Here is a 17,280-nt window from a genome sequence, read left to right on the forward strand (position 1 = left end):
ACTATTTGTTCTATAAAAATTGAATGCTTTGAATTAATGAATAGATACAATTACTAGATTTTCATAAAATAAATTGTTAAAACGTGAAATATGTTTTTAGCTTAGTCATGCAGTAAGTGAAACTCCTCCATTTCGATAGAATCATTTAAGTAAAAACGTTTATTTTTCCATTGAAAATAAGCACTATGTCACTAATGAAATCTGCATCCAATTTTTTCTCCTCCAACATTAACAATGTTTTAAACACAACATAATACACTTAGAAAAAACCAAATTAATATTTGTTCGAAACTCAATTTATTATTTAGCTAGATAAAGTTGACCCTCAATTTATTATTTAGCTAGATAAAGTTGACCCATGCAAAAAATAAGTTGAACTTGAATTAAGAATTAAATTTATTAAACAATCAAACTAAATTGAAATTATATATAGTTAAACTTATATAAATTTATATGTTTATATAATAAATGTTATACATATTAAAATTTTCATAAAATGATTTAAAAGTTTCATTTATCTTCATATATATATATATATATATATAGATATAGACATATATGTATGTATACCAATTATCATTGAATTGATGCAAGGTTAATTTAATCAATTTTGAATTGAAAAATAATTCACATTAAACTCATATCCAAATTCAACTTAAATAAATCCTTAATATGTTGAGTTTGACTCATTTCTACCCTTACATGAATACAAGATTAATAAAGTAAAACTCCATATGATTGCAAAACAAGGAAAGTAATTCAAATCATATTTTGATTAGAGAATGTGAATGACTTTTATAGAATAAGCCTTAAAATTTATAGTATAAAAATAAAGATATACCTTCTAGTTTTTTATCCTAAGACACATTTAGAAGATTTCTTCCTCACTTTATATTTTCTATGTAGTATTTATTTTTTATTGTCTATGTTTAAAAAAAATATCTCTAATTTTTTTTGTCACTAATAGTATCAATTAATGAGTGATATTAACCGAGGATAAGATTGTAATCATATTTGTGAAATAATCAAGAAAATAAAATGTTATTGATAAAATGTGTTACACTATAAATTAATAAATATTAGATTAGATTCCTACAATAATTAATCTTTGTTGTAAGAAGAACTAATACTAGTTTACTTTAAATAAAAATAAAAGAAAATCTCCCCCAAAATTTTCTTTTGATTACTCACATAATCAATAAGCAACATAAATCTGTTTATGTTTTGATCGGTAGAGATAAGTTAAAAAGGTATAGAGAAAAAAGATAGAATTTTGTCATTTCTCTCATTTGGTGCAAGAGATAAATAAAGAGAATAGAGAAAAAAATGTATGAGTCCTACCCAAAAACTTATATTCTATCTTGTAAGAAGAAAATGAACATTAATTGTATTGTCTTTTATCTTCACAAGTTTGTCCTACGTAATGTATATTTACATTTTTTCTAACTTTGAGATTTCGTAAGACCTGAGATAAAATATTATTATGTTTTTTCTTTTCGTAAGACCTGAGATAAAAACACAACAACATTCGTTGAAATCTTAATATAAGAAGCTTACTATTTTTTTATCTCTTTGTATCTCTAAGGGTGCTAATGAGTATTTGGACATCATAGGTAGCTACATGTAATATTTGTAATGAGTTGGGTTTGGTTTATATTTTTAGACCCACTAATAATTATGATTGGTGCTTTGAGACCTAGTAATAGGTGAGTCTTGATTGGGTAATTGGGTACCGGGAGTTGTGGATATTCAGACTCATAATTCATTCCTATATTTAAAAAGGATAAACTTATTCACAACTCGTTAAAATACATAAAAATTAAATTCATTTATTAAAGCTTATGGATTCAAACATATATGATCCGATATATAATTTTAATAATGGATAAATTCAAATTCTTCCATTGTATTAAATGAATTTCATGATTATACTCATTTGGATGAATATTAAATTCATCGAAACAAAAAAAACAAACATTGTCTATTGTTTTTCAATTTCCTTAACTACCTCAACTCTTACTTTCTCGCTGAGATAATTCTAAGATCAATGATGAGATATGTGAATATAGTGTGATTAATAATAAATTTTTTACTTAAATATATAACATATCTAAATATCTATTAAAAAATTTACACATAAAACATCAAATAAACATTCTTATAGTGTGTTACAAAAATGATATTTATCAAAAGTTTTCAAATCACTTTTTAAATAGTTGATTTTCACAAAAATTAAAAAGCACTTTTTAAAAGTGCTTTTCTTTAAAATTGTTTTTTTTTATAAAAAAATGATTTTCTTTCAAAAAGTGTTTTTAAAAAACATGTTTTCTAAATAGTGATTTTAAAAGAAAAATGATATTTAAACAATGATTTTTTAAGTAGGTTTCTCAAATGCTTTATTGAAATTGTGGATTTTAAAATGGATGCTTTTTTAAAGTACTTTTAGTTTTAATTAAAAAACAAATGGATTCAATATTCTACCATTGAATTTATTAAAATAGAATAATTGATTAATTAAAATGCATTTGTTAAGTTTGAATATTGAACATGAATGAATTGGATTTTTTAAAATATATTCTAATAAAATTATATGGATTAACCGATGCTTTTATATTCATCTACTAGAATACAAATTCATTGAATTGTTACTTTCACCTAAATCCATGTATATTCATGTGTAGCAACATAACTTTAATAAATTGTGATGTTATATTTTTTTAATACATATTTGTAGTATAATACTAATCCATAGATATAATATTATGTTGTTAAGAAGTGATCTCATGTGTTGTTTGAATAAAAGTTGTATAATATGTAAATTATGTTTTATAATTCTCTTTTCTTTTTTAATTGTGTGAATAACATATAAAATTATAAGAATGAATATACAATTACATAAATTATTTATAATTATTTTAAATATTCTTTGAATTTCTAGACACCAACCAGTTACACAAGAACCCACAACTACCAAATCCAACAAATATCCACACGGGTCGAGACCTAAAAACAAATCAATAAGACATGACTAAATTGTGCATTATCCAAACCCATTAAAACTCATTCACCTCCCTATGTATCACACACCACTTGTTTCTCTCCTTCCATAATCACACTTTGCCTTGCATTATTGGCCACCTACTACCACCCTCTCCTCCGCCAATAAATATAATCAATAAGCAACATAAATTCCATCGACCACGTGTAATAATTAAAAATAAAAATCTCCCCCTAAAATTTTCCATTTAATAAATAACCCTCCTACATTTTCTTTTGATTACTCACAAAAACAATGAGCAACATACTAATAAAGAAACGATATACTCCTATATAGTCATATTAGATTATCACATAAAATTAATAGTTCAATTCTTCGTCGAGTAACATCTCATAACAACAAAAAAATAAAAGTAAATTACACTAATATTTTTTGAGTTTTAGTAAAATTACACAAAATACTCATCCATTTTTTACACCTATAAAAACCTAATGATTTTTTTACATACATTACACTCACTACTTCCGTATGAGATGAGAAATAAGTGTGATATTTTAAACAAAAGAAATGATAAGTATAATTAAATTAAACAAATATAATATATTGTAGAAATAAGTCCAAATTGAATATGAGTCAATACATTTCATTATTTTTAGTTTATTATAAGATACATCAATAATTCTAAAGAGATGTTGCTTAAATCATTCTTATACTATATTGTAACAAACATAAAATAATGAAAATGTATTGACTAATATATTATTTATACTTATTTCCATAATATACCATATTTTATTTAACTTAATTATCTTTGTCATATTTTTTATTTAAAAAATCACATTTATTTCTTACTTCACACAGATAATCAATGTACAGTATGTATAAGAATTATAAGTTTTTTATAAATATAAAAAATAAAAAGATAATTTGTATAATTTACTTAAAGCTTCCTACTATAATTTATCAATAAGCAATATTAATTCGTTTTATTGCTCCTCCGGCATGTAGGTCACCCTTTTCTTTACTTCGACATTTCCTAAGACCTAAGATAAAAACATTGTTATTATGCTTTTTCTCCCCTTTCATATTAAAAACACAACAGCATTAGCTGAACACTTAAAATAAGAAGCTTACTGTTTTCTCTTCTCTCTCTCTCTCTGAAAATCCCACACCACTTATTTCTCTCCTTCCAAAATCACACTTCGCATTCTCCGCCACCTACCACCACCGTATCCTCCGCCGTAACAATGCAAACCCTAAACTCCCCAACCCTCCACTTCTCCCCCCTAGACCCATTCCTCACCAAATCACCCAATGCCACCGCCAAACCCAGACGCGTCTCCTTCATAACCGCCTCCGCAACCGTCACCCCCAAAGTCTCAGCCCCTCAGAGAGAGAAGGACCCGAAGAAGAGAGTTGTGGTAACGGGAATGGGTCTCGCTTCCGTATTCGGAAACAATGTAGATCAATACTATGAGAAGCTTCTTGCTGGTGAGAGTGGGGTTAGCCTCATAGACCGGTTCGATGCGTCGAAGTTCCCGACTCGGTTCGCTGGGCAGATCCGTGGGTTCAGTTCGGAGGGTTACATCGATGGGAAGAATGACCGGAGGCTCGATGATTGTCTCCGGTATTGCATTGTTGCGGGGAAGAAGGCGCTTGAAAGTGCTGACCTTGGTGCTGATAAACTTAACACGGTTTGTTTCTTGAATTTTTAGAAATTTTATTTGATTTTTGTTTTTACATGTTTTGGACTGTGCAGTTATCTGTTTAGATCTGAAGTTTCTGTTATTTATTTTTTAGGATTGTTTTTTTTTCAAACTTGTAAGAATGCTGTGTATGAATGTTTGTTGGTGTGAGTGACAAGGAGTTCGGTTGGTTTAGTTAAGCAAAATTTCAGATCAGTGTTTCACAATTGCGGCTGCAATATTGTGGTTACGAGTCTCAGTAACAGCATCACAGTCGCAATGTGTTAACCAACAAGGTGTTGGTCTAGTGGTGTAAGGCCCCACTAGATCCTCAGGATGACCAAAGGTCAAGTGTTCTATTCCTGGAAACGACACTTGTTGGGAGAGGTTGTCACACACCCCGAAAGAGATTAGTTCCTTACCCAAGAAGGGTGGGGGATACCCTTGATAGTCCCCAAAAAAATCGCAATGTGTTAAAGGCGACCACAATGTATTAACCCTGTCTGGATTTTGAATTGATTTTTTGTACTTGTATTGGCATTAAAACAGTACACTGAATAATCTTTTGTATGTATACTTGACTAACAGATTGCTGAATTTTGTTTTCTTTGCAGATTGACAAGCAACGGGCTGGTGTTCTTGTTGGGTCAGGCATGGGTGGTCTGACAGTATTTTCAGATGGAGTTAAGGCTCTAATTGAGAAAGGACATCGAAAAATAACACCCTTTTTCATTCCTTATGCCATCACTAATATGGGTTCAGCATTGCTCGGAATTGACCTTGGCTTCATGGGTCCAAATTATTCGATATCAACTGCATGTGCTACCTCCAATTATTGTTTTTATGCTGCAGCAAACCACATCCGTAGAGGAGAGGCTGATTTGATGCTAGCAGGTGGGACTGAAGCTGCCATCATTCCCATTGGGTTAGGTGGTTTTGTTGCATGCAGGGCCCTATCTCAGAGAAACGATGACCCGAAAACTGCTTCAAGGCCATGGGATAAGGACAGAGATGGCTTTGTAATGGGAGAAGGTTCTGGAGTACTGGTAAGGAAGCATTTAACTTGTCCTAACTGTTCAAAGAGAACTAAATTTTCATAACATTTTTATTATTCTGTTTTTTGATAATCACAAAGCTATTCCTTTGGGTGCTGATCACTTTAATTGACAATATAAAATTTAAATATTTGAATGAAAGAACTGAGTACTGTGGCTTTCTATTATTGTAAGGATTAATGGACTGAAGAAAAGAAAAAAATTTCTTGCTAAATTTAATGTTTCTAATCTGGCAATATCAGTTGAACTTGCAAATTCTACTGCATTTTCTATGTACACTACTTTTCTCCATCTAAACTTCACCTCCTATTAGTGTCTAAAAAACGACCATTTTGTTTAACTTGACAGGTGTTGGAGAGTCTAGAACATGCCATGAAGCGAGGCGTGCCTATTTTGGCGGAGTACTTGGGAGGTGCTGTTAACTGTGATGCCTATCACATGACCGATCCACGAGCTGATGGACTTGGTGTGTCTTCATGCATTAAGAGCACCCTTGAAGATGCTGGTGTGTCACCTGAGGAGGTACTGCTTTCTTCCTTATAACAGTCTTCTGATTTTGTTCCTATTTTTTCAGCTAAAAATTTTTGTTTGGTCTCTCTTCTTTCCTATTGGATCAATTAGTTACATGCCTCCTCCTCATGGATGTGATGATGTCTCTGCGATTTTCTTGTTTTACTTTTCTGTTAACTGGCACACACACTGGATATGTTAACAAAGTTGTTCTATTATGTGATATGATAGGGGATGGCATGTATAAATAATAGTAGTTAGACATCTTTTATATACTTTTTGTTGATACAACCTTGGGAGAACCACACCACAAAACTAACCATTGTAGTTGGAAGCCCAAGGCAATATAGTCCATAGCAAAATCCTATAATTCCGATATGGGATTCAAGTATCACGCTGCAGCCCCAGTACCAACGCAGGCTGGCTGTGTGCTAGTCCTTTGACCAGTATCAGGTAAACATTGCAATGCATGTGTCACTAATTATGCAACCGCTACGAATGTTGGGAGAAAACAATGCAAAACTCAGCCATTTTAGTTGGAGAGTCAACCATATAAACTCCAGACCCAAATCCCATACTTCGGATGAGGGAACTCAAGTCCCATACCTTGCAATTGGATCCTAAGTCCTAACATTTTCCATGTAGTAATAATTTGGAATTTTGGGCTAGGTCTCCGATATTTGGTATCTGTGGTTTTGATATGATGCGGCGAAGTTAGGCTATTATAGATATCTAATTATATAAAATAGGATGTTCATGATACATGGTAAGTGTGTATGGTTCTAGTCAATCGGTTTTGGGGTGCGGGATGATTTAGGGTGGTACCAACTACCAAGAAGTCATAATAAGTAGAGTAAAATACCATTTGGTTCCTGAAAGATGGGGTTGACATCAATGTGGCCCCAGAATGATAGATGACAACAATTAATTCCCTCAAAAATGGAAAAACCATCCCTTTGTCTTCGAAATGTGAGTTTAAAGGACTAAATTGATGTAGTTTCTAATTATTGTGGGATTAAATGATTGTCAACTTTATATGATTGAGCGTCTGAGTTGATATCATTATTCTATTATCGAGGCACTAAATTGATGTTGATTTCTTTGGAGTACTAAATTAGCATCACTCTCCATCATTCAAGAACTAAGTTGATATCACCTATCTTGTGGCTTATGTAAATTATTCTTCATACAAGTTGCCATTTCTTCATTCCAAGTAAGAGCTGCTTAAGCCACTTGTGGAAACTAAAGGAAAGTCAAATTGTAATGAGTTGGTGCATGTTCTGTTTGCCAGCTGTAGAAGTTAGTCTTAATGTTTCATTCATTTTTTACTTGTATTATATTGATTTGTGCAAGAGGGTGAGCCTCAGTGCAAGATGTTGTTTGCATTGTGACCTGGAGGTCATAAGTTCAAATCTTAGAAACAACCTCTTTGTCTGTGAGGGTCAGTACACATATCTACCCTCCCCAGTCCCTACTTGGTGGAAGCCTTGTGTACTAGGCCTACCTTTATTATTATATTGATTCATGCGTACCTAAATTAACATAGTGTAAACATATCAATTGGTACTTTTCAGGTCAACTACATTAATGCACATGCAACTTCCACCCTTGCTGGTGATTTGGCAGAGATTAATGCCATTAAGAAGGTTTTCAAAGACACTTCTGGCATCAAAATTAATGCCACCAAGGTATTATTATCCCACTCTTGCCTTTTATTTTTAGTGAAAGCTTTCTCTCTCTTCTCCTAGGTAATAGCTCGTTATGATAGTTGAATTCCCTGGCCATAAACTAATGGAAATGTTCTACATTTGGTATCAGTCTTTGATCGGACACAGCCTTGGTGCTTCCGGGGGTTTGGAAGCTATTGCCACTGTGAAAGCCATAACAACAGGATGGCTGCACCCATCCATCAATCAATTTGTAAGTTTATTTAATGTTTTTCAAGTGCTAGGAGCTTTTGGTATGAGCAGATAAATTGTGATATTTGGTACATGACAGTATTTTATCCCTTTCTCTTTAGCCATCTTAATAGATGGGCTCTTTCTTGGTCTGGCAATAAATGTTTCTGAAATTATTTGAAATTGTACTTAGTAATTTGAATGTTATCAATCAATTCCTGTGACAATTCATTGCAAGGAAGGATAGTGAGATTCATTTCACACGCATCATATTGCTACAATGGTTACATCATATTATGAAGTTGTCAACTTGTGCTGTTTTTTGTCATTGTAATTGAGGAGGACATAAGTGATGTTTGAGGTTTTAATCATGTCACCCATACAGATAGTTGTCAAAACTAAAAATAGAACATCCTTGAATTTCTTTGACAATCAAATAGGATGATTAAGTTTGATCTTCATGTTGCAATGCTTTTAATTTAAATATATTTTTGTCCTTGGTCCTGAGTGCAGAATCCAGAACCTGCAGTTGATTTTGACACGGTCCCAAATGTAAAGAAACAGCATGAAGTTAATGTTGGTAAGTTTCTAAATAATTCAACAACCTAGGTGTTTTTTCTTCCTTTTTTCACATGATAAAAGATCTTTGGAGAGATAATATTTTCTTTGTTTTATTTCAGCAATCTCAAATTCATTTGGATTTGGTGGACACAACTCTGTGGTGGCATTTTCTGCATTCAAGCCTTGATTTCCCAGCTTAAGAACATTGAAATCTAAAATAATTGAAATTTTCTGATAGTTCCTTTTGTTGAGTCCATGATTTATAAAAGCTGCAGGCCTTAGTTAATTTTGTGCTGATTTGAGTTCACGGTTACCTTTAAAGACCATTTTGTTGTAGAACATTTTTATCATAGTTGGAAAATTTTATGGTTTGGAGGTAATACAGTGGATAGAAAGTAACTTGACAGATATTTTTATCATTCTTCATTATTCTCAAGTAACGATATTCATATTATCAGGAATGGCTATATGCATTATATTCTGTACTTACACCTAATTTGTCAACCATTTTTTCCAACGTAATTATGATATAAATCAATAGCTTCAACAGCTATATTCATTTTTATGCATGATAAATTACTCCAAAGTTTCTTAGCTATTTGTACTTAAGTTTTAATCCATGTGCTCTTAATACATTCTGCAATTTTTCAGTCAAGTTTTCTTAGTTAAATAACTGTTATCATTAACTTTTAATATTTTTTTCTCCAAACAAGTCTTATTCGTGGTATTTTTCCACATTTACATGACTATTTAAAAAATCCAATTAAAATAGGACTTATTTTTTGGGTGAAAATATGACTTTTTTTATAATTAGCACAATTGACTTATATTTTGTTTAAAATACAGATCTTTATAACTTCAGATTTCAGCAGGCTCTTTGAAAATGGATTCTTCCAATCAAAGTTTTATGAATTTTTTTATGAGTACATTTACACTCCCTTTTTAATAATATTATATAAAACCATTTATATATATTTTAAACCTACTCAAATCATCAATAATTATATACATATATTACACTGATTATCCTGTTGGAAAAATAAGTATAATTTCTTATATAAAAAATGATAAAGAATGTAATTAAGTTAAACAAAATGTGTTATATTATGAAGACAAATCTAAATAGTATAATAGTCAATGTATATTCATTAATTTGGTTAGTTACAATATAGTATAAGAGCGATTTAAACACTTCCTTATAATTATTGGTGCAGTTTGTAACGAACCAAAAATAATGAATATATATTGATTTTTATATTATTTGACTTGCACGCACGATATACCATATTTTATTTGACTTAATTACAATCATCACCATTTTTTGTTTACGAAATTACACTTATCTCTTCTACAATATTAGTAGTGTAATGCATATAAATAATGACGGGTAGTTTGTGTAGATTTAAAAAAGTGAGAAATGACTTGTATAACTAAAACTCAGAGGATATCAATATAATTTATTCAAATTTTAAACGTCAGAAATTAGATAGGTAGTGAAACTTGGAAAATTAAGAACTAGCTACCTCACATGTCCAATTGGTCTCATTATCCAATGTTTTTGTACTACTGTATCCTCTCACCTTTTGTTCGAAGTGTGATTGACTCTCAGAACAAATGTCACTCATAGGAATCGAATTAATGATCTTTTGATTATTCTGAGAATTTAGCAGGACATTATACCACTAGACTAATATCTTGTTGGTATTATCCTATGCTTTAGAACTATAAGCTCGATCAAACCTTGTTTTAACTATTGGGAACCCTCTTGTTTAGCTTCAAGGAGATCAGGAGGACTCATTCATAAATGTGTTGCCTTTGCAGGATTGATATCTTTATTCAACTTGAAAAGAAGCTGAACAAAGAAGTTTGGATTTTTTTAAAAGAGTTTTGGATCATTAAATTGTTCATAGTTGTCTGTGAATAAGAATATGAACTTACCCCTTATAACTTTGTATAAAAGTAAAATCAAGTAAAAAAATCTCAATCGAACTTAAGTGAACACATCGTACACTTTTTATTTGAAGTCATCTACACCTTTTTATTTGAACACATCAATACAACAATTGCATAATGTTAGTTTTAAGCCAACACATCAACACTTTACTAAGATTTAGAAATAATCCCTAATTTTTAACTAGACATATTCCCAATAGAAACATATTCATGTTCGAGTTCGGTATAACTACTATGAATCACAAAATTATTATATATGTAAACCCTATTTTATATTATATAATGATAACAATTACAATTAGTAGAATATTAACTACTATTTTATCATGAGAAAAATATATATATATATATAATTCACAATTTATTTTCAATATCATTAACTTTTATATAAAAATAATTCAAATGAATAATAAATAATATACAAATTGTATATAATTTTTTATATTGCTAGTGTATATACTCTTTTTTATATAAAGAGTCTTATAAAAAATATAACCCAAAGTATTAATGGACAGGAAAGGGAAAAAAAAGTAGGATATCTAGAGCGTGAACCGGATTCGAACCGGACCAATCATTTTCCCGCCTTAACGCAATCACGAGCCTCCATTTCCCGCCAAACCTAAACCCTATTAGCATTGAAAAAAAGGAACCACTTCTCAGTTTCTCATTTTCTCAATTTCTCAATTTCTCAATTTCTCAATTTCTCATCCGAAAATGGACGTGAGCGAAGAAGTCAGAGCAGCTCACAAGCGAGAATTCGCCGATTTCTTAGACCAAGATGTATGAACTTTCTTCATTTTCTCTTCTCTTTGTTATCTTTTATTGTTGTGTTGAAACGACGATTTCATTTTGCGTTTCAATGTATCTCAGGTCGGAAAAGGCATATACATGGACGAAATCAAAGCCCTCATCAACCACAAGCGCCACCGTCTCATTATCAACATCTCCGATCTTCACTCCTTCCGCGACCTCGGCAACAGGTTCTTCCGATTAACCCTAATTCCACACCAGTAATTCCATTTTAATTATTTTGTTTTTATTTTTTTAATATTATATAACCATTTTTATGTGTGTGTGATGTTTTAGGATTTTGAGGAATCCGAGTGAGTACATGCAATCGTTCTGTGATGCGGTTACTGATGCAACTCGCGCGATTGATCCGAAATATTTGAAAGAAGGGGAACAAGTGCTTGTTGGATTTGAAGGCCCTTTTGTTTCTCGTCGTGTCACGCCGAGGGATCTTCTCTCTGAATTCATTGGTTCTATGGTCTGTGTTGAGGGAATTATCACCAAATGTAAACAACTTCTCCTCCTTTTATTTTATTTTATTTTATTTTATTTGTGTATGTAGTTTAGGTGGTTAACTCGTTAAGAAGGACTTGGGTGGAAATACATCATCTACAATAGTATATTATGACCCTGGTTGATCCTTGTCGTCTACTCACTTAGTTGTAAAAGGCTTGGTTATTATTATTATTTATTATGTGATTGAATACAAGTTGTTTTCCATGTGATGAAAGTGCTAAAATGATTGTGATTTTGATTCCTAAGATGGTTCTGGAACTTTTATAAAATAACATACAACTTTTTCATTTTTTAATCTTTAATCCAATTGCTTGTTGGTAAAGGTTACAAGGTTATTTTGTAGCTTTGAGAATGTTTTATTTTGTGCGTTAATTGCTCTGAAATTTGTGGGGCAATCTGGGTTATTTGGTTCAAGGAATTAAGCTTTACCACCCTGGGCAATTTGGGTTATCTGGGAGCCTCTGGGCTGCCTTTTTTTAATGTCAGTTGTGTTTATTATAATTTGAATTGGTCCTTGAGAGGCATATTATGTAGTATGTTCAATGATTATGACAATGTGAAGATCATTTCCCCACATAAGTCTAATGCATTTTCTTGGTGTTGCAAGTAGTAACTTAGCCTTTAGTTTTTCCTCTAATATAATTTATTCTTTATTTTATATTTGATAATGAATAAATCCTTGAGATAACAATTATTAATTTTGGAAAACAAAGCATCCCTTCAATCCTGCAGAAACCTAACCTGCTAATTTATTGATAGGTTCTCTGGTAAGGCCAAAGGTTGTCAAAAGTGTTCATTTCTGCCCAACAACGGGAAACTTCACTACTCGAGAATATCGAGATATAACATCCAATTTGGGTTTGCCCACAGGGTCGGTTTATCCTACAAGGGTAATCACAAGTTCTTTAATGTGTAACATTATAAATTTATAATATAATTACCAGAGAGAAGAATTTACTGTTTAAGTGTCTGTTGTAGGATGAAACTGGCAACTTACTTGTGACAGAGTATGGATTGTGCAAATATAAAGATCATCAAACCTTGTCCATGCAAGAAGTTCCTGAGAACTCTGCTCCTGGCCAGCTCCCAAGAACAGTGGATGTCATAGTAGAAGATGATCTTGTTGATTCCTGCAAGCCTGGAGATCGCGTTGCTATTGTGGGGATATATAAGGCTCTTCCAGGGAAAAGCAAAGGCAGTGTGAACGGTGTATTCAGGTAGCCTACAGAAAATATACTGATATTCTAATGACTTTCCCTTTTTTTCTTTCTTGAACACAAACTTGATTGATTGATATGCATGCAGGACTGTGCTCATAGCCAACAATGTTTCTCTTCTCAACAAAGAGGCTAACACACCAATCTACAGCCCTGAAGACCTGAAAAACATAAAAAAGATAGCTGAAAGAAATGATACATTTGACCTACTTGGTAATTCACTTGCACCTTCTATATATGGGCATACTTGGATAAAGAAAGCAGTTGTTTTATTGATGCTTAGCGGAGTGGAAAAGAACTTGAAGAATGGAACTCACTTGCGAGGGTTAGTTATTTTTCTTGATCTCCTTCTGTTACTGGCAGATTGTAATATAAGTTCAAGTTCAACACCTTTACCATGGAACTTATAATGCTGGTCCATCTTTCTTCTTTTAGTGACATTAACATGATGATGGTTGGTGATCCCTCTGTTGCGAAGTCTCAACTCTTAAGGGCAATTATGAATATTGCTCCCTTGGCCATATCAACTACAGGTCGGGGTTCTTCCGGGGTTGGTTTGACAGCAGCAGTTACTTCAGATCAAGAAACAGGTAAAACATTTTTCATGGGCTGTACAGAATTCTAGAGTTAATTTTGTTTTTCAAGAACATATGTAATTGCTTTCTACCAGGGGAACGAAGGCTAGAAGCTGGGGCAATGGTTCTTGCTGACAGAGGTGTTGTCTGCATTGATGAATTTGACAAAATGAATGATCAAGATCGTGTTGCTATACATGAAGTTATGGAACAGCAGACCGTAACTATAGCCAAAGCTGGTATCCATGCATCACTTAATGCTCGATGCAGTGTGGTAGCTGCTGCAAACCCCATATATGGAACTGTAAGTGGCATTTCATCAGTAATTTGCTGTGCAGTTTAACCTACAAATAGTTGCTTTTATTCATTTGAAATTTCAATATCTTTTTAACATGACTGTTTGGTTTCTTCTGTGTGATTCTACAGTATGATCGTTCACTGACCCCAACCAAAAATATTGGCCTACCTGACTCCTTGCTTTCTCGGTTTGATCTATTGTTTATTGTGTTGGATCAAATGGATCCTGATATTGATCGTAGAATATCAGAGCATGTCTTGCGGATGCATCGATTTATCTCTACCACTGATGGAGGTATTGTAGCATTTTTCAAATCCTTCAGTCATGATTATACTGGAGTTTTTTAATTCATTTTAAGTTACCAATATAGGTGATGCAACACTTGATGGGAGCTCAGGATATGGAAGAGAAGATGAAGCTGAGACTGAATCATCTGTCTTTGTCAAATATAACAGAATGCTACATGGGAAACAGAAAAAGAAAAGGAATCAGAAAGATGATAATACGCTTACAATCAAGTTTCTTAAAAAGTATATTCATTATGCTAAGCATAGGATTCAACCTGAACTGACTGATGAGGTGACATGCCTTTCCTGTTACTAATAGCAATGCATTTTATTATTGATCTATAGTGATTTCTCTTTAACATTCTACAGTTTTATTTTCTTTTTTGTTATTTTGTCTGCTATATTGATGTTGCAATCTCCAAAGCTGAATGGTTCTTCTTAGTCTGATTCTTTCAATGGTTATGTTTAATCAACATTATATTGGATTGTGTTGTAGCTCTAACACCAATAAATTTTGTACACAGGCATCTGACCGCATTGCCACAGCATATGCTGAGCTCAGAAATGCTGGCTCAAATGCAAAGGTTAGCATTGATCCATTAACAGTTATACTGAAAGCATATCAGTCATTGTACAAAATGGTTTGAGATTTTATTGACATCTTCATGGATTTATGCAGACTGGAGGAACACTGCCTATAACTGCCAGAACTTTAGAAACCATAATACGTCTCTCAACTGCTCATGCCAAATTGAAGTTGAGCAGAAAGGTACTGGACTTGGCCTATATTAGTTCACTCTTTTTAATATTTATAATGAGATACATGTCCCTTTTGAAAATATGTGTTGAGGCCATGTCAAATAAACGTATATCTTTATTTTAGTGTTATGTTTTAGTTACCCCTTTAAAATTGCTCAATTAATTTTGCAACTGAACTGAAATTTTGCCACTCTTTTGGGTTGTTTAGCTGTTAGATATTAGGAGTAAGATGTTCCCTTCAGCCAGAAGTAATGTTGGCATTTGTACACCAAATAGCAAAAATAACTTAGATAAACATACAATTTACCTAAAACATGCGTTTAGCATGCATTTCACAGAATTTTACACTAATTACTCAAGCATGTGCTTACCATCCTCATTAACTACATGCCTTTCCTATTACTATTTATACTCTGCTTTTAAGTTGTAACTGATGGTAACTCACCAGCTTGTGTTTAAGATGATGATAGTGTTCACTAGACTACCTGATTGAGTCTTCACCTGTCTGGCAGGTTTTAAAATCTGATGTTGAAGCTGCTTTGAAGGTTCTTAATTTTGCAATATATCACCAAGAACTAACAGATATGGAGGAGCGTGAGAGGAACAGGGCTGAGCAACATCCTGGTGAAAATGATGGTCCTGGCCGTGGTCCTAGAAATGAAACAGGGTTAAGTGATAATCTATGCTCTCTGAGGATGCTAAATATACTGACCAACGGCATTTTATAAACTTGAATACTATATTTTGCTTATAGGGAAATTTTGTTTATTTTCATATTCTATGCCAGAAACTACATTAGTAAATTAGTAACCATGAGTCCTTTCATGTTACCACACAATATAGAGGGTATTGATGCATGTATTTCTTTTTTTCTAGGCCAACACCAGATTTCATGGAAGTAGATGATTCCACAGCAGCAGCAGCAGCTGAAACTGCTTCCATTCTCACTCCTGGAAGGTATCAACTGCCAATCACTAGCCTCCATTTTTGTTTTCTTATTTCTACCATTGTTCTAATTGTTACTGATGTGAAATATTGAGTGCAGAATTGAAGCATTTAATGCTGTATTTGGTCAGCATATGCGTGCCAACCGATTGGATCTCATATCCATTGCTGACATAGAGAATGTTGTGAACCAAGGGGCAGATTCCAGTTACAGCTCAGCAGATATATTAGTCCTATTACAGGTACAATCTTCTGAAGAACTAACCTATGTTGCCATCTTTTCAGCATGAACTTCAATAATAGTGTCTTTTGTCTTATTGGATATTTCAGAAGTTGCAAGATGACAATAGAGTGATGATAGTTGATGGGATGGTGCATATGATAACATAGAATGCAAGATGGGTGAACAATCACTTGAACAAAAGAGTTAGGCAGGTATGCAATCTTGCAAATTGTCGATAATTTTATTTTTCATTGCTGAGGTGTATCTCTTTATAATTCACTTGTGGAAGAAACATCTAATTCTCACTCCAAATCTAGAGCAAAATTGGGGAACGATTAAGGCTTTTTTAATTTATTTATGTGCACCTAAAGTCTCTGCTTCTATATTTGGTAGAAGATAATTTTCATTTTAACAAACTATAACGAATTTCAGGGAGTGGAATTTGCTGCTAGCCCTGTACCCAGTCTACACCAGAGGGAGACGTTAGAAGTATTTTCACTTTCTTGAATTTACCTATTTACTAGTTTGCATGTAAGCTGCTCTTGGCTAATGCCTTTCAACAAATTTAACTTGTGCGATTGTGTTGCTTATTCTTGACAAATTCTGGTCATAGGAAACTTTAACCCCCTAGTTTTATTAGTCCTGTCCACATGTTGATTTCATTTTTATTTTTAGTGCTGATGTTGTGAAGTATTTATGTGTAGACAACCCTTCTATGAATGAACTTTATTTCCTTCACTTTTTCAATTTTCTTGCCACTTACTAATACCAATGTTCATGGGACGAAGGGTTGATTTTGGCATGTTTGGTCCTGGACCCGACCTGACCATGGTTACGATATATGAGATCCAATGAGTCTTACACTACTAGGCTACTGTGTTTGGTTAACAAAATATGGGGTGTTTAATTACTAGGTTCAAATTTCAGTAATGCCAATTTCAAGTCCTGGCTATAGTGCTGGTAATCGAATAACTAATGTATAAACATATACCATTATTTTGTAGAAACGTT

The 17,280-nt window shown here is 32.7% G+C and overlaps 2 protein-coding genes across 3 annotated transcripts; both read left to right on the top strand.

The window, feature by feature from the left end:
* On the top strand, nt 4,076-9,166 carry LOC109362634 (3-oxoacyl-[acyl-carrier-protein] synthase I, chloroplastic-like). Its single transcript, XM_019608578.1, has 7 exons — nt 4,076-4,692; nt 5,298-5,729; nt 6,087-6,260; nt 7,823-7,936; nt 8,067-8,168; nt 8,660-8,726; nt 8,827-9,166. The coding sequence occupies exons 1-7, from the start codon at nt 4,246-4,248 to the stop codon at nt 8,892-8,894; spliced, it is 1,404 nt and encodes a 467-aa protein (XP_019464123.1). The 5' UTR covers nt 4,076-4,245; the 3' UTR covers nt 8,895-9,166.
* LOC109362809 (DNA replication licensing factor MCM3) lies at nt 11,289-17,016 on the top strand. 2 transcript variants are annotated; one of them, XM_019608836.1, is made up of 17 exons: nt 11,289-11,440; nt 11,531-11,640; nt 11,747-11,955; nt 12,725-12,855; nt 12,944-13,182; nt 13,271-13,507; nt 13,618-13,772; nt 13,853-14,061; nt 14,184-14,349; nt 14,426-14,634; nt 14,867-14,926; nt 15,022-15,111; nt 15,614-15,768; nt 15,978-16,058; nt 16,147-16,288; nt 16,377-16,481; nt 16,702-17,016. In XM_019608836.1, exons 1-16 carry the CDS (start codon nt 11,375-11,377, stop codon nt 16,434-16,436), a joined length of 2,319 nt encoding a protein of 772 aa, XP_019464381.1. In that variant the 5' UTR covers nt 11,289-11,374; the 3' UTR covers nt 16,437-16,481; nt 16,702-17,016. The 2 variants fall into 2 exon arrangements, with proteins under 2 accessions (XP_019464381.1, XP_019464382.1); XM_019608837.1 differs by having other exon boundaries at nt 16,377-16,477.

Source organism: Lupinus angustifolius, chromosome LG12, assembly GCF_001865875.1.
Source record: "Lupinus angustifolius cultivar Tanjil chromosome LG12, LupAngTanjil_v1.0, whole genome shotgun sequence".
NCBI lineage: Eukaryota > Viridiplantae > Streptophyta > Magnoliopsida > Fabales > Fabaceae > Lupinus > Lupinus angustifolius.

Coding starts and splice junctions, on each gene's coding strand:
- LOC109362809 (XM_019608836.1), top strand. CDS start 11,375: ATGGACGTGAGCGAAGAAGTCAGAGCAGCTCACAAGCGAGAATTCGCC. Junction 11,956..12,724: donor TGAGGGAATTATCACCAAAT/GTAAACAACTTC, acceptor ATTTATTGATAG/GTTCTCTGGTAAGGCCAAAG. Junction 16,289..16,376: donor ATATATTAGTCCTATTACAG/GTACAATCTTCT, acceptor TGGATATTTCAG/AAGTTGCAAGATGACAATAG.
- LOC109362634 (XM_019608578.1), top strand. CDS start 4,246: ATGCAAACCCTAAACTCCCCAACCCTCCACTTCTCCCCCCTAGACCCA. Junction 7,937..8,066: donor TCAAAATTAATGCCACCAAG/GTATTATTATCC, acceptor ATTTGGTATCAG/TCTTTGATCGGACACAGCCT. Junction 8,727..8,826: donor ACAGCATGAAGTTAATGTTG/GTAAGTTTCTAA, acceptor GTTTTATTTCAG/CAATCTCAAATTCATTTGGA.